General features: G+C 37.2%; 1 protein-coding gene across 1 annotated transcript in view; it reads left to right on the forward strand.

Annotated features, from left to right (window-relative positions):
• ASXL3 (ASXL transcriptional regulator 3) overlaps positions 1 to 22,416 on the forward strand; it is a 169,984-nt gene that overhangs the window by 27,705 nt on the left and 119,863 nt on the right. The window contains exon 2 of the mRNA XM_053913326.1: positions 6,648 to 6,730. Within this exon, the coding sequence (XP_053769301.1) occupies positions 6,648 to 6,730 (83 nt within the window). The remainder of the gene's footprint in view (positions 1 to 6,647; positions 6,731 to 22,416) is intronic.

A 22,416-nucleotide genomic window follows, 5' to 3' on the forward strand; every position in this document is an offset into this window, starting at 1 on the left:
AATATCTTTACTATAGACCTTCAGTTCCTATAAGCACCCTGTCCTCATCATGAGAAAGAATTCAACTTAGTAGAAAGAGCAAGCTTCAGCGTCAGGTGGGCTGGACCCATCATTTACGAGCTGCCTGACCTCGCAGGCACTTTGTCTTCTTGGAGGCTGCATTCTCCTGGGTGAAGTAGGCCTGACTGTGAAGGCTATTGTAACACAACTTCTGTGTTCTTTAAGTCACATATACTGTTATGGCCTATGGCATATAATTCCCCCATGAAATTTATTTAAGTAGAATAGACAAATTATAGGCATCATCTTTAAGCCCTTACCTAGTAATCATATGTCTTAGGAATAGAGAATAACCTAATTTAGCTTTCGGCAAGGTGCTGTCATTTTTTTACATGATTTATTTCCTCATCTGAATACAACCAGTGATCCAAATTCATGTTTCATTAAAATGACATGGATCTTTGAGGTTTCTCAGGAATAGGGGAAATAAGAATGTTAAATATATGAATCCCAGAATCTATTGCACTGTATGCAGATCCCCCAGAGACCTAGCACAGAGGGGCTAATAAGTATTAGCTGCTCTTACTATATTTAAATGTTATCATCATGAACATCATCATGTATACAAGTCTTGTCATTCCACTTCCTAGTTTTATGACCTTGGACCAATTACTGCAACTTTGTGCATCTCAGAATAAGTTAACTGCCTCTTCTCTGTATCTCACCAAGTTGTTGTAAATATCAAATAAAATAAGATCATTGTATGAAAGCAAATGAAATAATAATATATGTTGTGTGAAAGCACTCTGTAATTGTAGAATATATATGTGTGTTGTGTGTGTAATCCCCACATTATTTCCCCGAAACAGCTGAATATGTTAATGAAATGCCAGTGTGGATTAAGGGAAGACACAATACTGCTAGGAATGGGGATGGAGCCTGGTGTTGGATACTCATTCGGGATTCCACAAGGCCAAGCACGCACCATAGACGTGGTTTTAAATTGTGGAAATCTTTTTATTTTGCAATCAAATAAGTAAGCTCAGCGTATTTTATTTAGGGCCCCAAAGTGACCATTTTAACCATTGGACGAACACTAATCTAATGTATTTATCTTAGGGATACTTGAAATGAATTTTCCATTTGAGAGACACCAAGGAAATCTTGAGTAAGCCTTAAAATATTTGAAATATTATACTTAATAGGTTAACATGTTTGAACCTAAAACAGAAGAATACATTCTTAGCTTGGCCTGTGGCCTTGATGATTTGGCAAACTGCCTCTCTCCTTCTCTTAACTATACTGCTATCCTTTTTTGAAGGGGTTTATTTTTTTCTCCTCCTTTTGTGACATGTAAAAGTCTGGGGGAGGAGGTTTCTGGGATGAGCCTGACTTGCCTCAGGGTACATAAACTGAGATATCTTTGACATAGGCTCTCACGTAATTAATCACATAAGTGAAGAAGTTGAGATCAATCCACTGGTGTATTTGTCAGTTCTACACGTCTATTCACATCCTCAAAAATACAAGAGGATCCTTTGCTAGGAAGGTAGCTGATTGTATATATTTGTGTCCCTAGCCGTGGAAATTCCCCTTTGTAGAGAGAAATGCTGAATTTGAAACCTGCCGGGGGTAGTGGTGCAGAAGAACGAGAAGGCAGTTGAGAACTGAAAGGACTTCAGTGTGTGAGGCAGGAGCATGAGAGGTGCAAGATACAATCTTAGAGGCTGGAGTGAAGAGGAGTCCCCAGTATAGCTCTAACACGGGAGAACAGTTTGTTTTACATAGAAAGAAAGGACATGTTATGGAAAGACTGAATGCTGATTCAGACTTCAATTTGTACAGAAGAGACAGTGATATCGGGCCAGTGGTTTCCAGTTACAGTCTTCCCTTGGCTGTTCTCGCTAGTTCTTAGCGAGTTCTAACTACAGATATTCTTAAGGAAACTCAGTGGTTTTAGGGGCCTGGTTTAGAGGAAATAAATTACAAAGCAGCTCATTTTTCCAGCAAAAGTTTTTTTGACAGGGACTAGAAAAGATCAGTATTTATCTAAAGCAAATAATGTAGGAAAGAGAAAATAGAGCTGTTGGAAAGGAGACACAATTCACATTATTTAAAGAAAATATGATTCTGTACTTCTGCCCTACTGGAACTATTAAGAATTCAATTTGCTGTTCATATAGACAATAATTATCACAATTCACTGGCTTTTGTATGTATTAGCAGTGCGGTTTGAGAATATTATATCAAAAAGTGTATTCATAGTTGCAATTGAAAATGTAAAACAATAAAAAGCTTATTACAGTTTATAAAATAAAACTTAAATACATGGAACAATATGTGTAAATTTCTTAAAACTTTAATTAGATGTCTCATTTAATTCCAATCTAAATTTCATCTGGAAATATAAAGACATGAACAATTAAAAATGTAAGAAGGAACGATGAGAGCAGTGTCCTATCCAGACAGTGAAATGTATTATACTATCTATGACAGCAATTTAAAGCAGTATGGGGCTGGCACCACAATTGAGTGAAAGCTCAGGAGAACACAGCAGGACTCCTGGATGAGCCCCAAGTTCAATGGTTTGCAGTTCATTTCAGAGACCCTGAAAATGCCCAGAAGTTCCTTTGGCCATAAGAGAAAGTGTGGGACCTCGGAGCTCTCGCCTCTCAGCATCAACAGCAGCTCTGCTTTTGTGCATTTCCTATAATGGGTTCCCACATTTATCTGTTGGTTTCTCATCCAAAAGGGTTCTCATTGCCATAATATTAACAGGTGGTAGAGGATGCCTTACTAATCACAACAGGTTTATGAAACAAATTATGTTGGGGAATCTTTACTTATTAATAGGAGGTGGGAGGCTTAAGTTAGTGCTTTACCTTGGTACAAAAAGATAAATCCAGATGAATTTCAAAATAAAAACAAAAATATTTGGAAGCAATATTTGTAGATATTTGCATGCTTTCTGCATAAAAGGAATTTCTAAACAGAAGAGCAATGTACCATGGAAAAATTTGATAGAATTGTTAACATGAAAAATAGAAAGTTTTGCATATCATCCTAAAATATCCAAAAAATAAGCAACGAAAGGAATAACTATTTTACTAATATGCAAAATCTTACGTTATGAAGAGCTTTTCACATGTTAATAAGAAAAACAGAAATATCCCAAGTGTCATATCCTATCCCACAAGATATTCATTTAAAAGTATCTTTCTCCTCATTAGTGTTTACAGCAGGGTAATAAAAACAACAATAAATTACCACTTATTTGACCTACTGAGATAATGCTTAATACTGATAAGCTTGTGGTGAAGGAGGTAGACTTAGTTCTGCTTAGTGAGAGTATAAATTGTTAAAATCTTTCTGCAAACAATTGGCAGTATGTCAAGAGACATAACAGAACTCACATTCTTTGACTCTAAAAATGTTACATGCAATATATTCTTTGGGTATCTATCTTTATTAATTGATTTTTTAAGACAATATAAATAATGCCTACTCTAAGGGAAGTGTATATCATGATGCCCATTTTGAAGAACTCAGTTTATGTGGAGAACAGTATGACAGCTAATAGTCTATACATGTATTTTATAGAATTATATTAAAAATCACATAAAATAGAAAAACTAGAAAGAAAACAAATGTTAGTGGTGGTTAACATTCTTGGTTGTAGGCCTGTGGATGCATTTTGTTTTTAATAAAATGGGTATGATTTTCATTTTTCTAATTTTTACTGTCAGAAAGCAAGATCATTTTAAATAATTATCCTTCGCAAACTTTAAAATTGGATTTTCTATTTTGTCACAATTATGTCATTATTGCCCAAGTCAGTTTGAACTTATTCTGATGGTCTGAAATATTTATTGGATCTATTTCTGGAAAAATCTTATTGTGATAAATAGTCTTAAAAATCCTACTTCCCTCTCTGCTCTATTGCATCCTTGACCCCATTTTCTAAAGAAATAGATACAAGGTGGAAAGCAGTTGGAGGAACCTGTTAAATTCAAAATAAGTACTAATTAACTGTGAAAGCATGTTCAATTACTAGTATTTGAACATGTCCTGAAGGACAGTCCAGGAAGGATCACTTGGCAGGACGTGTGAATCTCTAATATCTCCACTCCAGGAGACTGTTGGGGCGGTCTGATTGTTGGGGCTGGGGGGGTTGGGATGCCACCTCACTCTGACTGTGGCTCCTCCCCGCCGTGGTGTTTGCGTATGGCTGCCTGCGAGTCTGATTCACGTCTCTGCCGTGTGTCACATTATTTTGATGGTATCAATGTTTTGTTCTGTGAAGGTAATTTCTCTCTGCCTTTTGTTCTTTTAATGTTCACAGAGCTAGTTCAGTGAAGTGTGCTCACACCCAGGAACCTCTCCTTCTCTGTCTCCTTTCTCTGTCTTGCAGGAACGGAGGGTGGCTTCTGGTGTTTGTGTGGCTTCATCACTTCCCTCCTGCCTCTCATCCACTTCATGATGTAATTCTTGGCACTTTTACTTCCTTTGTAGAGTAGGATGTGATGTCATAGAGAAGGGGACAGGGCTATCCAAATTCTCTCAATTGCTGGGAGGAGCTGCCCAGGTGTGCTGAGGGGCCTGTACTCAGGAAGAGAAACAGGGAATCCTCCACAGTGAGTAACCCCACTTTCCAGTGCACCCAAATTTTTGTTAAAACATTGCCCAGTACACCGGAGTTTCCTCTTTGGCCCTTTCTCAATGTAATCAGTTTGCCTTTTGGACATTCCCAGTTCAGCTCAATTTTCCCCCTTTCTCTCCTTTCTCCTCTAACCCAACCCCTTCTTTCTGCCATCCTGTGCCTCTCCCTGCCAGTCCCCTTCTTCCTTGCCTGCTTACTTGTGTATGTCTGTGTCTACTGACCTTCTGCCCATATCTTCTATGAGAGACCATTAGTGTACCCAGCATTGCCTATCATTTGGGGTGATGCCCACCCCATATATAGTCCATGTGACCACAGCATCTCCTTCCAGTAATTCATAAGTATGCACTTCTCTACTTACAGTTCTTCTTATTTTAAAAATTCTGTCAGCTTTTTTTGTTTTCATGTCTGTTTCTTTCCCTCCCTTTGTTGTGGTCTGATCTTTACCCTTTTCAGCTCTATTATGCAGTTTCCTTCTTGCCTTTTTTTAAAGCAATATTGTTACACATTAGTCCTCTTCCCTATGCAGCTATGCCTGTGTTTCTTTTCCCCCTTTCCCAGTTTTCAGTTCAGCTCTCAGTGTCCCCCTTTGTGAGGACAATTTTTCTTCTTTCCTAATGACATGACCTTTCTAGCATAGCTCATGTTTCTATATTCTTTAAAAAACTTCCCAGCTATGACTAAGGGGCTGATCCAGACTGGGAAAAATGGGGAAATTACCTGGGAAGTAAACAGGAGAGACCAGGAAAGTGGCCCCAGTGGTGAGGTGGGGCTGCCTGGATGCGACTCATTGGAGGACCTGAGGAGCAGAACCTTCGCTAGTGACTTAGTTGAAATTTGGCCGTTGATAGCAGGAGCGATCACAGAGCTATCATGAGCAGATTTGGAAGCCTTTTCAGTTTATAACTTTGAGAGTGCCCCTGTTAATTCTTCATAATTATGAGCCTTCCAGTAAATCATCACAAATCAAAACTCTAGAATCTTTAAGTTGCACAGGGCCATGACTTGTGCAGAAGCTTCTGTACGGGGCCTTTAAGTAGGTGCTGTCTACCCTTGGAGGAAGTCATGGTGAAGACGTGTGCACACTTGTTTCTGGTACCTAGAGGTGGCCCCCGTAGTCTGTGTTGCTGAGCACTGAGGTCCCTGCTCTTTACTGCTTTCAGTACATGCAGTTAAGTCCCTGGCTAAGTAAAAGAAGTTGGTTTCCAGGGCGGACGGTCTAATGCCTGTGGACATACCTATGTCCCGTGTATTCCCCACACTTTAAGGAAATCCCTTCTACTCAGTATAAGTAGGACAGCAAGGGAGAGGAAAATGGGGCTCAGTTTATAAAACTGAGATAGGCTGAATGGGAAGAGGCAGGGGTTTACTTGACATTAATTGGAAAAGGCAAAAGAAAGGAAACTGAGCTGAACTGGAAAGCACACTGTAATGAGTTACTTGGGTTTCTGTATGCTTCTTTCCATTTTGGTCATGAAGGTCCTTTTTTCTGATTTTCTTTTTAATGTAAAATAGGTTGATCAAAATGTGAATCCAGTGTGGTTGTTTCTGACCAGCACTTTGTTCTCTGCTCTCGGTAGTATTCAGGCTCCATGTTTCGAAGGTCCTGGAAATTTAGGAACCATTTTAACAGCCTGAAAGCATGTCTTTAACTATATAATACTAGCAATTTTTAATAAAGGAAGTGATATACATTTATTAACCTGGTTTTTTAAAGTTTCACCTTTATTTTTGGTGTGTACGCCTTTGTGACTTTTTTTTTTTTTTAAAGAATGGCCCCTATATGTTGCAGAAATTGCCATAAATGTCCAGAAAAAAATTACATTCTTACTTTGGACACTTGAGTTGTGTGATGGGACCTTATTTTGACATAACAGTCCCTCCCCCTTTAAAATTTTAAGGAAACACTGCATGATTCACTCCTGTTTTCATTTTGTATGTTTCCATGCAATAATCTATGAATCTTATGTTTATTTTTATTTTTCAGGCACTAGAAAAATATCCCAACTCACCAATGACAGCAAAGCAGATATTGGAAGTCATTCAGAAAGAAGGGTTAAAAGAAACAAGGTCAGTATTTATATTTACAACATTTCTCATTTTTATTGATTAATAATGGCCACTAGTTGCCAAGCAATAGATGTATCTACATTTTCATATTATAGTTGATTGCGAATTAACTAATTGCAAATTTTGTGTGACTGCCAAATATTTGGATGACCATCTATTTCCTTGGAACTCCTTGTTGGCTTAATAAATTACACTGGATGGATTAATAGTGAACATACTTTGTTAATAAAGCACAGCGCTCTGTGAATTATCCACTTAACTGGAATCACTCCCCCTTCTCTTTCTCTAAGAGGAGACTGTGTTTCTGGAAGTGAAAGAGAAACACTTTTACAGGCTGAATAGACAGGTCCTAGGATATAAAGATGAGTTCACGCTGATGAAATTTCAAGTGCCCATGAATGTGGCTGAAAATATAGTTCTCTTATATTTAGAACTCCTATACTTGGAGCATCATTAATTAGTTATTGAGCCTTTAAAAAAATGGTATTGAGATATGATTAATGCAGCATAAAATACAGCATTTTAAATGTACAATTCAGTGGTTTCTAGTATAGTCACAAATTTGGCAATTATTACAACGTTCTAATTTTAGAACATATTCACCACCCTAAAATGAAACCCTGATACCCATTGGCAGCCATTCACCCTTCCCTTCCCCCAGGCCCTTGGTAACCATTAATCTACTGTTCGTATCTGTGGATGCGCCTGTTCTGCACACTTATATATATGGAATTACACAATGTGTAGCCTTTTGTGGTGGGTTTTTTTCACTTAGCGTAGTTTTTTCAAAGTGCATCCAAGCTGTGGCATGAATCAGTACTTCATTCCTTTTCGTTGCCAAATAATATTCCATCGTGTGGACACAGCACATTTTGTTTATCTATGATGATTCTTTATTAACTCGTTTTACAGTTTTGGCTTTAGCCAGCAGTTTAGGGCCATACAGATGATGTCACTTAAGGAGAAAAAAAGAAGTCTGTTAGAGGACAAAATAACCATAGAGTTGTTGTATATGTAGGTTACAATCTGTGTTACGTAGAGTGAAATTTTTTGTATGAAGTTTGGTTACCTTCCAGCCACTGAGCGTGCAATGGCTGTAACCTGGTGAAAACTAAACCTGTGGAGCTATCTTTTGAATGGTTTGACTGATACTGAGATAGAACTGCTGAGAGAAATGAATATCCTCCCAAGGCCAACTCTTCCTAAAGAAAATCAGTATTACCTACAACTTCTAAATCTGTAAAGTGTGGGTAATATCAGCCCCTACCTGTTTAAGATGCATCTTTTGGAGGCGCAATCGTGAACATCACAATTTAGTGTGGAATAGAATATCTAGGCTCAAATTTTCATCTCTTTCTTAGAGGCTTTTGCTGCCTGTTCTGAAGGAAGAGCCTGAGGCCGTGTAACTACACATCACATTACTGCGTTCGCGGTGACCGCGCTTCCACCCAGCGCGGGCAGCGGTGGGGAGGGACGCTGCTGACAGAGCCCCACAGCCCTGTTAGAGGCGAGTCTGGTCTTCTAAGCCAGGTGTCAGTGTGAGGAGTCAGAGAGCAAAATGGGGGCGCCTGGAAATTAATTCTCTCCTTGCTGCCTGTCAGAAACCTTGAAAATATTTGTGCCATTTAGAAAGCACTGAAAATGTTTGTGCTATTGCCAAAAGAAAGAGGGGGTAAAAATCTAAGGATTTCAGCTCCTATCGAATGTGGGGTCTGTGCCAGGGGACTCTGCCAACGCAGACATAAAAAGCACGCCCTGTACACACACATTTGAAATTTGTTCATTACTTTATCCTTCTCCACAGGGGTGACTATGTTGTTATGTACCTTGAGGTATAAAATTTTTGTACCCTGGCTCTGAACAGCGTTTTAATTCCATTTATTATTATAACAGCATTATTTCATATTTTTCAAAATACCTCTCTTCCCAGAATGGTATATTAAAGGGTTTTAAGCATGCATAGTTACAGTGAAAACAAGAAACAAAACAGCTTCTTTAAAGAGTAAAGCGCAATGAAATAGAAAACCTCACCTCCCATTCCTCTAAATACAGCCATGCCTTCGCCCCACCCCCCAACACTGTGTTCTTCTGTAAAGAAAAAAGATATTTTTTGGTGCAAATACTGATAAACCAGTGCAGTAATATTGAAAGTAGCTGCAAAGAATTTGCAAGTTGAGCAGGCAAAGAAAGAAATGATAGTTCTATTTAAGTTCTATTCTGTAAAATCAGTTTTATACTGAAGGGCCCCAGATTATGCATTTTATGTTCTCATTTATTTCTAAATTTGTTTAGATCTCCTTCTTCCTGTCAGTGGGGACCCGTTACTTATGGTGGGTATTTCAGTGACCACTCTTCCTTGTTTTCTATTTCTAGTTTGCATCTATAAAATAGAAGTATATAGATTTTGAGTGAGTTTTTGGGCTTTCCTACATGGAATGTATGTTTTAGGCAGCAGATTCTAATATTTATTTTGCCCACTTAATGTACTGTTTTGCTACCTTCCATATTCGTGTTTTCCAAATATTCAAGGTAGCTGAGTAAATGAAGTGTAACTGTATCTTAGTAGAGTTACATTTAGAAATTCCATCATCATAAGGTCAAACATAGCTGTTTAATTTCTAGGTATTTATTAATGATGTATTTTTCAAGAGACACGGGGTTATGATATGCCTGGTAAATGCAGGGGGGTGACTGCAAAAGTTACTAATGTGACCATAGCCCTCTGGTAGTCCCCTCTGTGGATGAGAGGTCATGTTAGCAGTGCCCCTCAAATACTCCAACGTACTGAGCATCCTAGAAAAGAGGATGTTGGGTTTGTAATTCGTCATCTTTGCAAATCTGGCTTTGGAGTTATGCCTTTTGTCTCAGGTACCCCGGTGGCGGGGGTGGGGGGGGCGGGGGCGGGGGTGTCTTTTATCTTGTGTTCCAGGCAGAGCTCCTGCAGCATTTACCTCACTGTGCTGTAATTTTGTCCTTGTATGTCTTCCCACTGGCCTGTGAGCTCTTTCCGGGCAGGTATCTAACACTCCTGGTACTCAAGAGATGCTCAGTAATTATTTGTTGAGTAAATAATCTTCTTTATCGAGATGTTAATTTGCTGGTGCCTGGTGATGACTTTGGCTTGCGTTTAGAGTGAGAAGCTTCTTGTATTTTCCATCCTCTTCAGTAGTTTGCTTTAATCAAAAGGAATCTAACAGTTTTGTGGGAATCCCATGAAATATATGCATGCCGTGAGTCTCCAGCAGCTCATCTACGATCAAGTAAGGTTATTATACTGTTGCTTGTTTTCAAACACTGTAAGTGCTGTCAGTTTAAACTTGTAACATATAATAAAAAATACAGCAATAATTTTGGCAAAGCTGATATGACTGTTTGAATGTGTTCAGTATATGTGATATTGTTAATTTATTTGACTGAGATGAAATTCTTGACACCTTATGCGATCTTTTTCAAGTGACACTTTAAATACATACTTTTCACGTAGACAAGATAAAAAAGACATCTTTTCTATATAGTGTTCTGTGTATTTTCTTCCTGTTTTGATGAAACATGTAGTATATGATTAAATTCTATTTGGAAAAGCCAAACTGAAATATGTACTTTCCATGTGGTTTGCAAAGGTCTGTGAATATAATAAATTGTTAGGAGGACAGATTTTTATTGAAAAAAATAATAACACCATGGCCTGATTTCCTAGAATTGGGTTTTTTTTTGATGAAAATATTTTGGTAAGTTTTAATTTCCTTCTGTATAATAGCACAGAAGATTCTATCAGTGCACTTTTACTCTGGCCCATCTCTGTACTTGCTCTTACTGATTCTGAGTGATTATTTTCAGGCTTCTGTTACTCTGTGTTTATGACTTGCCAACAATTGATAAGACATAGCAGTACGAATGCTTTTCAGATGATCAGAATCTTGTCATCAGTCAAATCGCAGTGCTGCTTGTAGAGAAGGGGATAAAAGCATGCTTATTGCCATCTGAGGCTTTCATAGGTGGGTATCTAACCTGCCTGCTTGGGCTCCTGGCTAAAGATTGCCACTTCCTTGGGGAGTTAGCATGCCAGCTGTAGAATATGGTCTTGTCTGCAGTAAATACAAGTATTCGTAGAAGAAAGAGGGGTAACTCCAGTTATCATGTTGGTTTGGCTACTGATTTCAGGAGTTGTCTTAATTCTTCTTTTCTGGTTTTGGTTTGCTTTTTCAGAAGTTTTAATTCTTTTACAAAGAGGACTGAGGGATTTTGATGCCTGAGAATGTTTTTGTCTGCTCATGTAATTGTTAAAGTGATGCTTCCAAGGAAATGTGAGCTCAGTTATAGTGACCCATCTGGTTCAGAAGGTCGAGGAGTGAGGCTTGTAACACTTAACTAGCAAGAGCAGAACAGCTGCTCGTCAGTGAGGCATGTTTTTATGTGTTGGCATTAGCATTACAAGATACCTGTCATTGATGCAGCATGAACTGTGATACAGTTTTCCTATTATTTGATAATAAGGAAATAGTTTTTTAATGGAGGCAAGGCAGTCATAAAACAAAGGCAAACAAAAGCTCACACAAAGTAAAAAAAAAACACACTCGGACCACACTTGGGTTGGGGCAGGGCAATATTTATGAGGTACATTTTTACATTACAATTGCCTTACTTAAAAAAAATCTACGTTAGATTTTATCAGCCATTTACAGATCAGCAGCCTATAATTACCTGTCACAGTAGGGACATTTGAAAAGGTTTATAAACAATCTCTGGTGTGTTGCGTGTTACTCAGAATACGGGCGTATTTTCTGATTTCGCAATGTGGAACATGCAACTGACAACCTAGGACTTGTAATTATTCTCTTATTGAAACTTTTTATTCCCACTGATAATTCTGAGAATAAATTTGTTTTTAGCTACTTGTCTTAAGGCTTTGCATGTTTTCTGCTTTGTAATTTCTATTATGATACATGGAAATTAGGATCTCCACTGGGCAGTGGTTTCTTAAAGATGTTGCATTTTTCTAGGGGAATAAAGTGTCAGGAAATTCTATTACCATGTATAGTGACAAACAATAAAATTTCTTGGCATTTTTCTCAGTGAGATTTATGTTTCTAATTAGTGCTAAAGGAGATGATTCTTTCTCGCTGCTCAAATGTTTTGTCTGGAGATAAGAAAGAAACACAAATAATTTCTATTGCAAAATCAATTCTTATCTCCAGACTCCATGTTGGCATCCATCCTTTCAAACCGAAATGGTGGGTGAGCTTGTTTGTGTAGGGGCATTTCACAATTACAGTGTTAACTCACAGTGTCGTCCCTGCCATTTGCTCACATTTAATCCTCTCCCTGTGTAAATGGTGTGCACCGTCAGCTACTTAGGGATGGATGAGACAATGGTGTTATTAAACAGAAATGTAGGGTCATCTAAGTATATTTATGTATGTATGTGTACATGATGTGTACATGGTGTGTACATGAGTGTGTATAAATGAGCCTTTGGAATATATAATTTATCTCTTAGTTGACATAAATTTTTCTTGTTGTCATTACTCAGATTAGAAATTTAAATTAGATTCATTCCTAACTCTCTGCTCCCCTCCCCCCGTGCTCACGTGCTACTTGACTAGTGTTACTTCTGTTTCCTAAATACACCTTTCTTTCTTTGTAACCCCACTCTTTGCCGTGCATTCACTCAATTGTACAGGTATAATTTCTTTTTTAAATTTGTTGGGATGGCATTGGTTAATAAGATTATGTCAGTTTCAAGCGTACACTTTTATAACACACTATCTGTATGTCGCATTGTGTGTTCACAATCCAAAGTCAAGTCACCTTCTGTCACCATATGTTCAACCCTCTCTACCCTTTGCTACATCGCCCCACTCCCCTTCACTCTGGTACCCACCATACTATTGTCTGTGTCTATGAGTTTTTGTTTGTCTTGTTTGTTCATTTGTTGATTTTGGTTTTACATCCCACATGTGAGTGAAATTACATGGCTCTTGATATTTTCCACCTGCCTTATTTTGCTTAGCATAATGTTTTCAAGATCTATCCATGTTGCGTTGCAAATGGCAGCATTTCATCTTTCCTTATGGCTGAGTAGTATTCCATTGTATATGTACCGCACCTTCTTTATCCAGTCCTCTATCAAAGGACACTTTGGTTGTCTCCGTGTCGTGGCCACTGTGAATGCTGCAGTGAACAGAGGGGTGCATGTATCATTACAAATAGATGTTTCCAAATTTGGGGGCTCCATACTAAATCTTTAGTAGTCACCATACACAAAATGGGTCACTTACAATTCTTAACTAGATTAACACACTGTCTCCATATCTGATTTCTTTAAACACAGTCTCCCCCTTCTTAAATCCATTTTTTCCTCAAGAACTACCACCTGCAGTAGCATTTGTTAACTGATAACCTACAATATTCCAGAGAATATGTTGCAACTAGTGAACTCTGCATCAAAAGATACTGTCAGTTGTGTGCTCGGTGATAATTACATAAAACTGGTATGATAACTTTTCACTATTCAGGTGACATCTGAATAAACGTGTGATGTTATGATAATTCGGGGTACAATTAGGTGAGATTTTTGAACTTCCAATCTGGTATTTTTATACACATTTGGTTCCTCCCAAAATATGTCACTTAATAGGTTGTTGGCATTATTTGCCCTTTTGTACATATTTAATTAGTTTTAAATTAACTGGTATAAAACTTGTATGTAAGAATTCATAATTCATACATGGATATTACTACTTGTTTAAAAATAATTATGTAATTTGTTATAAATGAAACTATTTTTACTTAAAATTCCTTTTTTTGTATTAACAAGGTCGTTAAAATAATTCTTCAGGGGGATCGTAAGATTATATATTACTATGGAAGCATTTCCTGAGTTAAAAAGTAATTATGTGAAACATTACCCTGTGGGGTCAGTTTTGAACTCCTCAGCACACCCCTCATCAGTCTGGGCTCGGGCCGCTGAAAAGCCTTCATGTTCAAGCATCTGGGGTGGCAGCCACAGCTGACTACTTGCCATCCCGTTGAAGGATTTCCCCCGTTATCCTTTCATGATTTGGAAAGTAGAAGTAGAGTCCCATCAGGCATTCATGAACTGTGTCGTGCGTGTGTGTGCTCACGCGCATGTGTCAGAGGGTTGCATTTCTGGTAGTTATCCCATTGGTCCATAGAGGCAATAAGATTGGATTGCCAAGTGGGGAGGAAGTGCTTTTCAGATACAATATCTCATTTAATGTATCAAAGTTGGAACAGCACTTTTCTTGGTTCCCAGATTGAAGTCACATGTGATTGGCTTAGTCTGCCCAGGCTGCTCTAACAAAACAGCATGGACAGGATAGCTTAAACAATAGAAATTTACTTTCTCACAGTTCTGGGGGTTAGAAGTCACACATCAAGGTCCAGCAGGGTAGGTTTGTGATGAGGCCCCTCTTCTTGGCTTGCAGATAGCCACCTTCTCACTATGTCCTCACATGGCCTTTCTCGGGTATGTGTGTGCAGAGAGAGTGAACTCTTTGATGTCTCTTCTTATAAGCAGGCTATTCCTGTGAGGTCAAGGGCCCATCCTTACGTCCTCATACAACCTTAATCACTTCCCTAGGGGCCCCATCTCCAAATACAGCCACACTAGGGCTTCAGTATATGAAAATTCGGTTCATAACAGTGATTCAGAATTTGGAAATCTACATTTCCAGAATTCATGGCATACCATAAGAATACTTCTAGAATTTTGAGTATCTGAATCATCTCGAAAGGTATTCTCATAACAGTATGCTTAAAACTGCACTGTGCTTCCATTTTTACATACTTCTAGTGTATGTTTTCATGTTATTCCTAACATAAACCAATAGAATACTTGATTGTTTTGTGTTCAAATAAAATGTGTAAATTCACATAACAAAAATTGATTTGGACTTTATTTGGAGCCTTTGGTAAAAATAGCTGTGGTGCCTGCATACATACCTCAAGGCATCAATATTCACTAAGGTATGCAATTACAGCTATGAAATGGCCATTTCTTAATACGCCTTTTTGTTTTGTCAAACTTTCTCCATTCTTCCAAATAATTGAACTAAAAGGTAATTTAGGTGATTTCAGCTTTATCAAGATCTAGGTGTAATTTACTCCCGAAATATTGAGCTCTCTATAAACATTTCAGTGCAGAAATGGATATAAAATTACATTTGTATGTGAGCCTTTCTAAGGATCTATGCAGGTGAAAATCTTTGGGGAGGAATAGGCATTTAACTGGGGTGATTTCATTTAATTTTTGGTGTTTTTCTCTGTGTCTCTTCATTTCATTGCTTGTGCTCTTAATTGCCACGTGCCTAAATGGTTTTAGTTTTGCTTCCTTGTTTTGAACTTGCATCATAATTCACATGCAAAACAGTTGATACGCTGACATAGGGACTTCTTTTTATAGTTGATTTGTTTTCAGAGGAATAAAAATTATGACAGTTTGTTAAGCCACGTTTTATAAAAGCTACAGTGCATAATTCCTAAGAATAAGTTTTAGTTCTTTCAGGGCAATTAAGGACTATTTACCTTATACCCTCTGACATGCCTATACAAAATCAAATTAATAATTATTGACTGGGAGTCTGCCTGAAATTTATAGACTCATAAATAGAGAGCAGGCTGACAGCTGTTGGGGGGGGGAATGAAGGGATGAGCAAAAAAGAAGAGAAAGAAAAAAACTCATGGACACAGACAACAGTGGGGCGATTGCTGTGGGGAGGAGGGGTGGAGGAAGGGGGAGGAGTGTATAGGGGGATAAGTAGTGATGGAAGGAGACTTGACTTGGGGTGGTGAACACAGTACCATGTACAGATGATCTGCTGTAGAATTGTGCACCTGACACCTGTATAATATTGTTAACCAGGGTCACCCCAATAAATGCAATAAAAAAGAAAAATAGGTGACTTCCATTAACATATTTTTTAAAAGTTAAAGCCTGTTCTGGGTGCTGTGCAGGGCTTCTGTTCTGGGTCTGCTCTATCTTCAGTTGGTAGTCATCTTCTGGCCAGGTCACAGTACTCAGGTATGTGGGCACAGAGCTTTTTCAGGTGCTTAGTAGTCAAATTAAAGAACATCAGAGAAATGAAAATAAGGGTGTGGAGGTACAGATATTGTAACATGAAGTCAGTTGAACACATCTGCTATGCTCACACTGTGTAAGATCCTGGGGGTTTTATGGAAGCTTTAAGGTGCATATTCTTTCCATTCTCACTCAAGCACATGCTTTGTTCTCGAGACTGTAAAGTTGCTGGATTAACAAAATGTAGTCCCTGTTTTTGATGATCTACCAGCACAGTTGCAGACCATTGTTCTCTGACAATTTCATCAGGTTTTTTAACCACTCTCTGGGAAGCATATTTTTAGCCCAGTGAAAAATGTTTTTTTTTATTATTATTATTTAAAAAAAATTTTAATTTAGGAATTTCTAAATTCTCTCTTGAATTCTTAATAAAATATATTATTTTCATCATGCCAAAAAGTGATGCCTTTCTGTCACAAATATAAGCTTATTATGGTAGGGAATATACATGTGTCTCCATTCATTTGTTTGCATAATGCTGAGATACCATATTTTATGCAATATGTCAAGCGGATTGAGGATAGCAGGCTGAGCAGTAAAAGAACCTAACTTTTTCATCATTAAACTATATTAGGCCCAATGTTAAGGACTTTACATGAATCATCTTTTAAGACTCTTTGAAGTGGGTTGATGCTACATTTCCCATATTATAGATAGGGAAACTGAGACAGCTTATCCAGGTAGCAAGTGACAAGACTGGGATTTCATGTCTGATTCAGAACCAATTGCACTTGACCTTTTAAAATACTTATAGCATGAGCCTAATAAGGTTTTGATTAAGAAAAATATTGGTGATATAATTCTATTGAGTAAATTCTTCTCATCCCCCACAGCAGTTTTTCTGGCTAATTGTTGAGTGTCTTACATATTACTGATATTCAGGACTAGCCTGTACATAGAGGTGTATTGAGACTCCTTCAGTTTATAGCCTCACTGTCAACAGGGTTGAAGAGTGAAAAATATGTTCCATAACCCGCTTACATTCGGGGGGCACAGAGACTCAGATGAACTTTTATGCCTGTCACACATGAGGGGTAGGACCGTGAGGGAAGACCGGGGCTTATGGACAGCAGCTGGACGTATCTCAAGTGTAACTTCTCACTGTTCATTTTAGAAGGTAAAGCTGGGACGGGGGGGAACATACCTTGGGGAATGGAAGCGCTAAAGACTTTTTAGGACTCTTGCCGTTTCCTTGTGGATAGTGGACTTAGAGATTGGATCTTGTTTCTGGGGAACTTGCTAACTGCGAACAGTCAAACCAGAGTTGCTAACAAAATGTAGCCAGTCCAAAAGGCAATATTAGAGGGTGGCAATTGCTACGTGTGTGAAACAACTACATGAAAATAGATGGGACTGACTAAATCATGCTTAGGTTGGGGTAGGGAAGGTTAAGTTAGTAATGTTGTTCTCCTTTCAAGAAATGCATCTAGGGAGGGAGGGGTAGTATGATTGGGGTGGCGGGTAGCAGTTGGGAAATGCAGACAACTGTAATTGAACAACAATAAAATAATTTTTAAAAAAGAAGAAAGAAATGCATCTAGAGAAAGGAAAGGAGTCCCAAATGAATAAGTGAGTGCAATTTCAGAAGCGTCATTACTGCATTTTAAGGGAAATTTTCTTAAGCAAAAAACAATCACGTATACTTTACTGTTATAGGTAATCTGTATCACAGACACTTATCCACCCTTCCTCGTCTCAACCCTTCCCTGTATTTCCACCGGGAGATATAAAAACACTACTCTTTCTTCTTTATTTTTACAGAAGACGGGTGTAAAATTTCCAGGCAGAGCGTATTCTCTTAAAGTCACTGCAGCTAGCCTGAATTCATCCCTTAGTTCTTCTGTAGCACGTCTGCACGAAATAGAACAATTTGTACAATAATTATCGTTCAATTTGTTGCTCAATTTGTGTTTATTGAAGGTGACCTGCTGGTTGATGTATATACAGGGTCCAGCACGAATAACGCCCCTTTTTATTACAGAATCGTAAGCATGTAATTCTGTCACATAACATCACACTCAAACATACTATATGAAATTTTAGGTGAAATGTTCAAATTGCTGTTCATCTCATGCAAAACATTCACCTACCCTACCAACCACATTCAAGCAGGCTTTACTTCTGCTGGACTATATATATATATATATATATATATATATATATATATATATATATATGTGTGTGTATATATATATGTGTATATATATATATGATATTCATGAAGATTTATTAGAACAAGTTGTTGCTAGTGGGATAGCTTCAAGAATGACTCAGATTTTACATTCTTAAATGTTGGGATTAGCAAAGATCGCTTGGGAATTCCTCCATATTTCTAACCCAAAAAAGAAAGTACTTAATCAGGAATACAGAAAGTACTATTTGGAATTACTAAGAATAGATTTTACTGCTTACTTCTTTTATCCATCCTTAATATTGGAAATGTTAACTTGATTTTTCAATTTTAGAATTTCCTTAATTTACTTTTTTAGATACCATTCTTTTGTATCAGCCACTTATAACTTAATTTTCAAAGTTTTATAAATTAGTATGTATATTAGAGATAGTGATACATTCTTATCTTTTCTCATAAGAGAGTGCTGAGGAATTATAAAATAGTGTCTGTAGAATTTTGAGTAGGAGCAGATCATTATCTCAATTTTAAACCCAGTCATTCCCTTACACAACTTTCAACCACCTCGTCACTGAAGAAATTCCTAGCCTTTATTAGAAGTGTTTCTGGTGGTAAGACAGTAGTGGGCTGAGTGATTCCTCATAGCTAAGGAATCACACCCTTTGGTAAAGTCAGGAATAGTTTATACAAGGGGCCATTCGCTGGTGTCATTACTATCGCAGTGTAAAGCCATGCTTTGAGAATTTATTTGAAATCAAACTTTTTTAAAATCATAAGACATTTAGAGCAGCCTCTATGACATTAGGATGCAATCTAGGATGTGAATGATGTTTAAATCAGAACTTAACATTTTGTTTCTGGTAAGAACTTTGCAGGTCTTATAGTCTTAAACTTTTATTTTACATGTCAATAAACTAAGGCTTAGAGAAGATGAGTTACCCACCATAATAAAACTAGTAAGCATTTGACTTATCTTTAAACTTAGAAGAGACTGATTATTTCAGAATTTGAGAAGAGTGTGTGAAAGGCCAGTAGTAAGTACAGGCAGACCGCATAAAGAAAAGATAAATCTTCCATACTAAGGTACTATTATAAGGGACACGTCTTTCAATTGATTTTCCTGAAGTGGTGGGTTTTCATTGATTCAGTCACTCTCTATTACCTGATTTTATTTGCCTTCAGTAGTACAGATTTGTAAGACTCGTGGCAGGAGTTAGGGGTACAAGAGAGATTGTACTGTAATGTATACTTCAGATGGTAATCTAATATTCTTGATTCTGACCTTAGTGGCTTCTTGTTGCCATCAGGACCTTCCTTACCCAAAGGAGGACAGTGAGAATAGGGGAAGCATCCCGTTCCTGCGTCTGTGGGCTGATGTGGAGAGCCAGTGAGCTCAGTAAGACACAATCCCTGAGTTAATTTTATTAAATATGCTTATTCCATTTATTTGTAGGAATGCCTTTAATATAAGGTAATGTGTGAAGCAAGGGCAAATAGATTTGTCTGCAAGCAATTTGAGACAAATAAGCCATCCAGCACCCATTGTTCTCCTTTCAGAATTTGTCCCTTTGGATTCTTGCAGCACTGTGATGCTAAATAGTTACTAAATTTTCCTCTGTTCTCTATAAAACATAGAATGGATAGCAATCAAATATTTAAATGAGATCACAGTAAAATTGAGTGGTCTGATATGTCCAATGGGTAAATGAAAACTTTGTCAACTAATGTGAACTTACAGCAAAAATCTAGTTTTCATTTATTGATGCTTTTTTCTGGCATTAATAACTCATTTGGCTTTTTTTGGTAAGTGGCTCTTTAACATATCAATGCATATGGAACATATGTAATGATTTTATAGATTAAATGAGGTTAAATCCAATACAATGTGGAGCTATCAAATACTTTGTGTAATGAATTCATGATATATTCTCTTGTTCTTCACTTACAAGGTAATGTTGTAGATCTCTGATCTTTCTACTATCTAGGTGTTGATACAGATTAAAATTTAAAAATAAATTCGAAAGTCTATTACAATTGTATATTGCTGATTATATTAAATGTTTTGCAGTTAATTTAAATATTTTCAGATTAGGTATTTCCTCAAGTTTGAGAATTGAGAACCAAAAAATTACTTTTAATTTGTATTTACTTTATAGCATAGCCTATTTATATAAATTAGTTCACATGCTTGCATGGGTATCATGGAGTCCCAAAATAAGTGGTTAAGACAAGTAAAAGTTCATTTATCATAGCCCAGTCTTCAGGCAGATAGTCCAAGGAATAATTAGATAACTTTGCTATACCCTGATATCCAGGGAGCTAGGGTCTTTCTGTCTTGTTGCTCTGTTGTGCTTAGGATTTTCTCATTCCCAAGGTCTAATATGGCTTGCCATGAAATTTATGTCCCCAGCTGCAGCTGGAAGAAGGGCATATGCAGTCCCTTTATAGATGTGTTCTGAAAGTTGAGTGCATGTCTTCCTCATGCCCCATTGGCCAGACATGTAGTTGCACTTAACTGAATGGAAAGCTGGAGAAGACAGTCTATTGCAGGAGCCATGTTCTCAGATAACATGTGGGAGTCTTAACTGTAGGGAAACAACTTCCAGCCTCTGCTGTATTTATTTTTAATTAAATCCCATGTTTGGGCTTGATTTAGGTTAAATATGTATTATCATTTTTGACACTTGGAAAAAAGTATCTGTATTCTTGATTTTATGCAAATATGCCATATATTAGGTCTTTCTCACTGTGCTCAGCCTGTAATGACCTTCACCATTTCTTGTCTTCCACTCCCTACCTTCAAAGCCCAATCCAAATGCCATATAAGACCACCTCAGTGAAGAAGTTTAACTCCATCTTTAATGCATCATTTTGCCCTTGCTATTCCATTATAACCCACTACATGTGTTCCTTTATTGTAGTATCTAATAAACTCAAGTTTTCTCCTGTTATAATAGGACTACAATTTCCTTAATGGTGGAGTTTATGTCTCATTGATCCTTCTCTTCCCTATGTTGCCCTTCATATAATAGGTTTATAGTACTTTCTGAATGAGAGAGTGGAAATTTGAATTGTAGCTCTACTCTGTGAAATAATGTATTATCCTGGTGAAGTCACTCAGTCTTTTTTTCTTTTTTTTCTTTCTAGTAAAATGGAGGAAAATTATAACTCTTAATCTGCATCATAAGGGTATTATGAAGATAAAATAATTTGAAAAAATGCAATAAATGTTAAGATATTTGATTTATGAGATTTCACTGTTTGCTGTATTATTAGGAATCTAGGGAAATTAGTCAAGATTGAATGGGTTTTCAAGTCAAATTTGTACTCTAAGAAATTTCACAGTGTTTTGTTACAATGGTTCCAAAAGATTCACATTTCAGTAAGAAGTATATAATATTGTTTAATACTTAATTTTATCTAAAATTTCCTGAGAAGTTGGAAAAGGAATTCTAGTTTGTGTTCTTGGCTTAGATTCAGTGATAAGATTTAAAACCATGGTTACTTGATGAATCAGAGCCTGAGTTGTTTTCAATATGATATCTGTCAATGACTAATGTTGAGACACTAGTATCACGTATTTTCTTATTTACAATATACCAGTGAATGAGTTATTTTTCATTAAATGAGATGTTTTTGGAGGGGTCTTAATTGTAGCTCAAAAGGTTTATTTCTCTAGCTAGCTCTCATACGTGGGCCAATGTAGCCTTTAGAATGTGCAGTACTGATGTAGTACTTCCTCTCCTTTCTCATCCTCCAGACGTGTATGTATTAACTTGTAGTTTCCTGACAGTACTTACTGATAATTATCTAATTGGCATGTTCTGGGCGGAAATGATGTGTCTCAGAGTCCTATGAATTTGTACTATCATCCAAATTTTTTTTGAAATTTGACTATGAAGCTTCACATACATAAATTGCAATTTTAGAGAATAGACTGTACTGAACAAAACCACATTGCTTTCTCTTAGGAGGGCTACATTTACATATGTAGGTGACAATTAATTACCTGGAAAATATATGTCATTATTTGTGTGCCTCTATCACACAAATAATGTATAATTTATATGATGTTTTTGGCTTGTATAATAATTATTAAGTGTTCACAGTGTACTAGGAGTTTCCCATTATACTGAAACAGTTTTGTTATCTATTAAACTAAGTGTAGGATAGAAAATATTTTACTTTTGAGTAGTGGTCTCATTTCCAAGAATCTTTTTTTTCCTAATTTTATTGTTATTCAAGTACAGTCCTCTGCCTTTTTCCCCCACCCCAGCCTAACCCCCATCCACGAATCTTATAAATGACACGTATGCTGATGTCTTAGTGATGGTTGTTACCATCACTGCCCCCTTAACACATCTTTATCATCTCAGATGCAGATTGTCACCTCCCCTGGGAACCTTTCCCCACAGTTCCTGGGTGTAAATCTGGTTCCTTTTTTCATATTCCAAG

Source organism: Desmodus rotundus, chromosome 10 (genome assembly GCF_022682495.2).
Source record: "Desmodus rotundus isolate HL8 chromosome 10, HLdesRot8A.1, whole genome shotgun sequence".
Lineage (NCBI taxonomy): Eukaryota > Metazoa > Chordata > Mammalia > Chiroptera > Phyllostomidae > Desmodus > Desmodus rotundus.